Source organism: Morone saxatilis, unplaced genomic scaffold (assembly GCF_004916995.1).
Source record: "Morone saxatilis isolate NCDOM2014 unplaced genomic scaffold, NCSU_SB_2.0 Contig10, whole genome shotgun sequence".
In the NCBI taxonomy this organism is placed as follows: Eukaryota; Metazoa; Chordata; class Actinopteri; family Moronidae; genus Morone; species Morone saxatilis.
In genome coordinates this window covers 9261629-9268165 of record NW_023339652.1, presented here as the reverse complement: position 1 = coordinate 9268165, position 6537 = coordinate 9261629, and the positions used below count along the sequence as shown (strand labels likewise).

The window sequence follows — 6537 nt, the reverse complement described above, 5'->3', positions numbered from 1 at the left end:
AGAGAGAGAGAGAGAGACGGTGACGGAGGAAGAAAAATAGGCGTGCAGTACTAACCTTGAGGCAAGACTGGGTAGAGCGGGAGACAGCGTTGCATTGTAAAGATAAAAGAAAGGGAAAAAGAGACAGAGAAGGAGAGGGGAAGGTGAGAGGGAAGACAGGAGTTGAGTGCTAGGTTAGCCAGCTTGATCACTATTCAAAGAGGAAAGAGATGAGAGACAGAGGAACTGACAAAGAGACAGCTAGAGAGACACAATTAACCATAGAAACAGTGCGGGCAGACACATAAACAGGGAGACAGTAGCATGACCAAGCAAACACCTAGGCAGGCAGGCAGACAGTCACATAGACAGGTTAAATGCAGGCATCAGTATGGAGGGTTATGAGAGGTCTCCTCACCTCACACGGCCTCTACAAAACATTTCGGGGCACACACACACACACAATCACAAAACTGCAATCACGAACCATAGAAAGCGAGCAATTAGCCAATCAAAGCATGAGCTGAGAGTGCGCTCACTATGAATTATTTCTTCTTCAATGGTTTTTGATACTGCAAACGACTTCTTTCGCTACCCGCTGGGGTCACTTGATAAGTACGTTTGTGGAGACTTCTCCGCCAAAATGCATAGGGCATGTAATCATTAATATATGAAATTCGAAGAAAATTCACTTCCTTAGTCGGTTGACCCCAAAAGTATTCCACACAATCACTCCTCGTATATTTGGTCGAACTGGCAGAGCCCAAAACTCCAGGGTGAGCTTATGCCTGTGAACGCACGCTAATGACGGCGTGCCAGAGACAAATTGTCCATTACAGAACAATATAACACGCAATAAACTTCTCTAATTTCCCATTACTCAAGTTTATGCTCTACACCTTTAAACATCCTTTCTTTTTCTCTCCATTTCTATCCTTTCCAGTCTTTTCTGTCAGTTTCGTTTTCTGTTTCCCTCTCCTCACTATGTTGTCTGTTCGTCTTGTCTTTTCTCTCTGTCTCCACCCGTTATTTCATTTCTGTCTCACTGTTTTTCTCCCTCCACCACCACACCTTCCTTTCCCTTTTCCTCTGTCTTTTCCCTCTCTGTGTTTTCCACTCTTCCATCCAAATCCTTTATTTTGGCCATCAGGGCAGATTTTCAGCTCCATTTCCCCTCAGTGTGAAGTCACTCAGTCTGCTCCAATTACCATCCTTGTTACTGAAATAAATAACCTGGTACCATTACAGCTGGATTTAAACTAGAGGGGAAAGAGGGAGGGTTGATTTTTACCCTTGTTTAACCCACATCTGATCTTTTCATTAGTAATGTTCCCGCTGCTCACTCTTAGCCCAGGGTTAGCCTTGCTGCCAAGCTAAGAGTTGGCCACAGGCGAATGTATCCTCCTCTGACGTACCTGTTAGCTTGAGGCTAAGTCTTGTAATTCACAGCAGGGTTAGGTAGCCCTGGGATAAAGTCGGTATTAATACTTTAGTACTTTATGTTACAGTGTCAGTGTGTTTCAGTTGTAGTAGTTGTTTTATACTGACATAAATGTATTATTATTAGTAGTAGTATTATTAGTGCCTGTGGGTTAAAAAAAATCCTTGTTGCTAAAATATTAAATTTAAACACAGATTAATGTTAATCGATGGATTTCCAAACCACCATGCTTAATATTTACTAATAATTATTACAATTAGAAACATCTGTAAAGTCCAGTTTGCCCATTCCAACATAAGCTGCGATCATTCGCATGTCCGGCTAACTAGCTCAGTACCTACAGTAGTAGTATATGGGAACAGTGAAAACAGTCCAATATTAAAATTTTCTTCCATTAAGTGCATATTTAGGATTCTAGTTTTAAAAGATGGCAACATTAAAAAATCGGCCAGATGTTTTCAGTGTTTTGTATTTATTTAGTATTAAAACTGCCGTTGTTATTATTGTTAACAGTAACCAGGGGGGCTTAGCTAAGAGTGAGTTAACCCCTTTTCATGCCTGTTTCATCATGTCAACACCTAACCACAGCCAGGGATAGTTTCCCACATCATACATCTAACAGCCCTAAATGTGAGGATGTAAAAAGTATCATACATCGTTACACCCTCTAATATAACCTCTACAAACCGCTTACCTCACAGCAATGACTGTGTGTGTGCCAGTGTGTAAAAGGAAACTTAAATTCCCTCATAAAAATCAACTTAATCTTAATTTTACTATTACAAGATACTGTTCTCAAACATACGGTACAAAGCCTAGATTTAATACCGCTCCAGTTTCCAAAGAGCAGCCTGCAAGGTTCAGATATTGAATATCAGTTGTAGAGAAGACTTTATTTTATTGTAATCCACAGGGAGAATGAAACATCTCTCAAACACATGATGTAAGAGCTTAAGAGCTCAGCCATCTGCAATTTGAAATGGTTATAAAGTTACATTAAAATGTTATTTACAAAGCTGGTGCCACTGTAAATCTACATCTGTGGTTACTGGCAGACTAAATAATACACACTCACACATAAATAGAGTTAAAAACCCATCAGTTTGAAGTTAGCAGGTGCTGAATTATTAATACTCTAGTATTTCTACTGGCCAGACGGAGACACTGTTTGGAAACACTGAATCTCCTTAAAATCATTAGCAACCATTAGTCTTACAGTCAGGCTACCAAACACACAGACAGGAAGAGGAGGAGAAGGAGAGGAGTTTAGAGTTGAAGTGGGTAGAGATCATGTCCAAGGAAGAAACTGGAGGAAAAGATTAAAGAGACAGAAAGATAGAAGGCGCAGACAGCCAGCATAAGACAGTTCAGAAATCAAAGACGTCAAGAGGCATACCGACAGACACATGGACCGGTTTTCATAACCACAGACAGCTCTGATCTGTCTAACTCTCGGAGGCTACCACACTCTCACTACTATGACTACAATATAACCCAGTTCAAACTCCTTGTATGCTTCAAATTGTTGTTTTAACCTTATTATTTAACTGTTAACCGTGAGCTACAGACACCTGACCATGCTTAAACGGTAGATTTTGTTGAAGAAGTGACTTTGAAGTGTCTCCTGGGGCATCATACAGCGTTACTCATAAACAGACACACAGGCAGAACAACAGACAAACACCAAACATATTCAGGGCGGCAGGTAGACACAGAGGCAGGCAGGCAGGCATGCAGGCAGACAGGTAATCAGATATAGACAGAAAGAAAGGACAGATTAAGATTAGGACTATCTAATGAGGTAGATATTGTGTACAGACACACATAAAGAGCGAGAGACATATTGGTTAAGCTAAAATTACACAGATAGAAAGGTAGTTAGAAACAGACAAACCATTCCTATTAGCATAAAGGAAATACAAAAAAAAAACACAAAAAAAAATTAGTTAACTGTCCAGACTCCTAATGAAAGAAAAAGAGTGTGTTAAACTCTGCAAGTCAGGCATCCTCGGCTGAAAATAAAACAAAAGTGAAGCGTGAAAACAGAGCCACTGAATGAAAGAGTTGCATCATTGACAGGAAGAGAGGCTCAAAGAGTTTCAGGCTGCACAGCAGAGACTGTGGTGCCAAACTGTGCCCTCATTTTACAAACTTTTGGGAGCAGTTTGGCTTGTCATACTGCAGGATAACAGATGACAAAAACTTCTGCTGATGCGCAGATGTGGAAGAGTAACTTGTGCCTATAACTACACTTTTTTTTTTTAATCTATCCAAATATGCCGTATTAGGGAGAACAGATGCTGCAACTCTTTTATGGTGCTTATTAGTGAGCATACTCAGCTCAGTCCCATGTGGAAAAGACTGTGGAAAAGTGTTTTTATTTCCTTATGAATGTGATACAGTCATTATCAGTTAATTTCTTTGTTAATTACTGAATCATTTTGTCTAAAAAAATTATGAAAACAGAAAAATATTGATTATAATTTCCCAAAGTGATGTAATCAAACTGCTTGTTCAAATATTCAGTTTAATATTATATAAGGTGAAGAAAAGCAACAAATTCTCACATTTGAATCTCAATGGAAGAACCTCTGACCCATCAATGTGTCTGTATCTGCTGCATGCATTTCATTTAGGAACTCAGCTTGTGGTCCTGTGGTGGTTAGAGGTTCAATTCCTGAGGTGAAATTGTCCATCAAATTTATTTTTGAGGCAATAAGGAAGAATTAAATTCCACATAACTTTTCCACATGGGGCTGGTTACTGTCACAGTGCTCTCATTTCCCGTCCTCCGACAAGCAAAAGTGAGTTTTGTCGTGCAACTTTCTAATTGACTGACAGGGCCACCAGCCACTCACGTGCCCAGGTAGTCCCACACCAGCCCCCCCATTGGCTGCTGAGAGGCAGCGGGGGGAGGGGCCTGTTTTCGCGACTGCTGATAACGCCACAGATGAGAAGCAGAGGGGTTTCTGGGGTGTGATGGGCGCGCACACACACACGCAAACCAACATAAACGCACTCGCACAGATGCAGAATCATATGAATGCATACATATTTATGCATACATACATGTGAATAAGGTGAAGATGAGTGATGACAGAAGAAATAAAGCCGGAATGGAAGGAGAAAAGGGGAAGAAAGAAGGGGGAGGAAGGGGTGAGAAAAGGGGAAAACTAATGGATTAGTACTGCAGGGAAGATTACCACAGACTCCAACAGTAAGTAGCTTGAAACTGAATGGAAAGTGAAGTCCAATCTAAAGTTAAATGATCAATTCAACAAGTAAAGACACTCGAGTTGTTTTCTACTGATTTGGGTTAACAGAAGAAAGAGGAAGATGCAGTAATATTTTAGAAATTCTGTTTTTCTTCATTCATTTGTGTCTGATATTGACTCTCTTGGTCCTGGTCTCTCACCTCTCCAACTCGTGGATCTTTTTCTCCTTGTCGTTCTTTTCATTCTCCATCTCTCTCAGGATCTCCAGGAGTCGTTCCACCTCGGACTGGGCCTTCCCAGCGTCCTCTTTGTGCTGGCCCACTTCCTGCTCCAGGCAGGAGATGCGTTCGGAGAGTTCAGTGCTGGCCTGGGAATCTGCCGCTGCACTCTGAGCCTGGAACAGAAATTAATTATTATAAATAAACTGAGGGTTAGCTTTCAAAATTTAGGTGACCACCATTTGATGGAGGGATACGGTCAAACTAAAAAGGAATTGCCAATAACAACATGTGTGTTGAGGATAGGTTGGATGTGCCTAAACTGTTAAAAAGTTCAATTGGTCTTTTTATATTTTTACATACCAGACCTTTATTTTAGAGATGTTAGAGCACATCAGGTAGATTGTGTAACATGTTTGAAATAGAAATGCTTTAACACAGTGAGGCCTCATCAGTTGTGATAAATCCTAATGTGGAGCAGTGGAGCAATACCAGGCCTGGCTAATACAAAATCCAGGATTTTAATGGATTTATTAAGTGCTCCTTTATTTGTGTTTAAAACAAGTATTAATCCATTTAAAAACTATAATAACGCTTGCTTAGCCGTGTTTATTTAAAAAAAATTAAGTGATGAAGGAGTTTTTGTAAACTGTGGTGTCCTCTTACAGCAGGAAACACAACAACTTTTGCATGTGTGGGGGCATAAAATGATGTTGAAATTGAGTTTCTGATTCAGTTCTGCTCCTAGTCAAACCAGTGAGCAAGACGATGCGAGCTGGCAGCTCTGTGTGGCACAGTGGTGCTTTGCGCTGAATGCTACGATCAGCAATGCTAGTACGCTCACAATGACAATGTTAATATGATATGTTGATGTTTAGCAGGCATAATGTTCCCCATGTTCACCATCTTCCATTAGCGGGTTACACCAAGGTTTGTAATTAGCACTAAATGCAAAGCTGATGCTGATGGAAATGTCTTAGTTTTGCAGGTATTTCGTTAGAAACTAAAGGACACATTAGTTATCATAAATGTTGCTGTCATGAATGTGCGTGTTAGTCAATTACAGTATGTTTTTAATAAGTCTCTCTGATGGTTTGACCTGGTGTCAACACACATAATGCTGATTTATATAAAGATTAGCATGAGCATTAAAAAGGTGTTTAAAGCAAAGAGCAAATTAAACTGAGCTGCGGTGCCTTTCTTCTTCCCGCCGCTCTGCTCAGATGCCGAAAACGAGAAAAAGAAACAAACGAAATAAAACAAAGAAGAGGAAAAAAAAAAAAGTTATAACCAGCTTAGAGGTTAGAACAGCTGTGTGTGTTTCCCAGAAGCAAATGTTGCTCTTGGGACAGATTGACTTTGTGTGTGTGTGCACACGCCTTGGTCACACAATACATAAACCCTATTAGTTTTGGAAGTGCACAACAGTTTTTACAGGTCTTTATGTGGAGAGGAAATGTTTGGGTGTCTGGCGATATTATAAGAAGATCGGGGTGGAGGGAAGAGAGAGAAAGACAAATAAGAAAGGAAAACATCACACACAACGTCAATCAGTTCACACACACATATAGACAAGTTTTCAGTCTTTTTTCCATCCGTGGTAACAGAAAGAGACTACGAAATAAACTCTGATGAGAGAAACACCAGAGATCCACTGGCACCTTCACACACACACATACACACA

At 40.3% G+C, this 6537-nt stretch overlaps 1 protein-coding gene across 1 annotated transcript in view; it reads right to left on the bottom strand.

Moving 5' to 3' along the window:
- The window catches only part of LOC118337106 (ELKS/Rab6-interacting/CAST family member 1-like), a gene marked incomplete at its 5' end in the record, with an annotated part of 101901 nt that overhangs the window by 65468 nt on the left and 29896 nt on the right, over positions 1-6537 (bottom strand). The window contains 3 exon segments of the mRNA XM_035673973.1: positions 56-67; positions 4279-4389; positions 4836-5029. Coding sequence (XP_035529866.1) covers positions 56-67; positions 4279-4389; positions 4836-5029 — 317 coding nt within the window.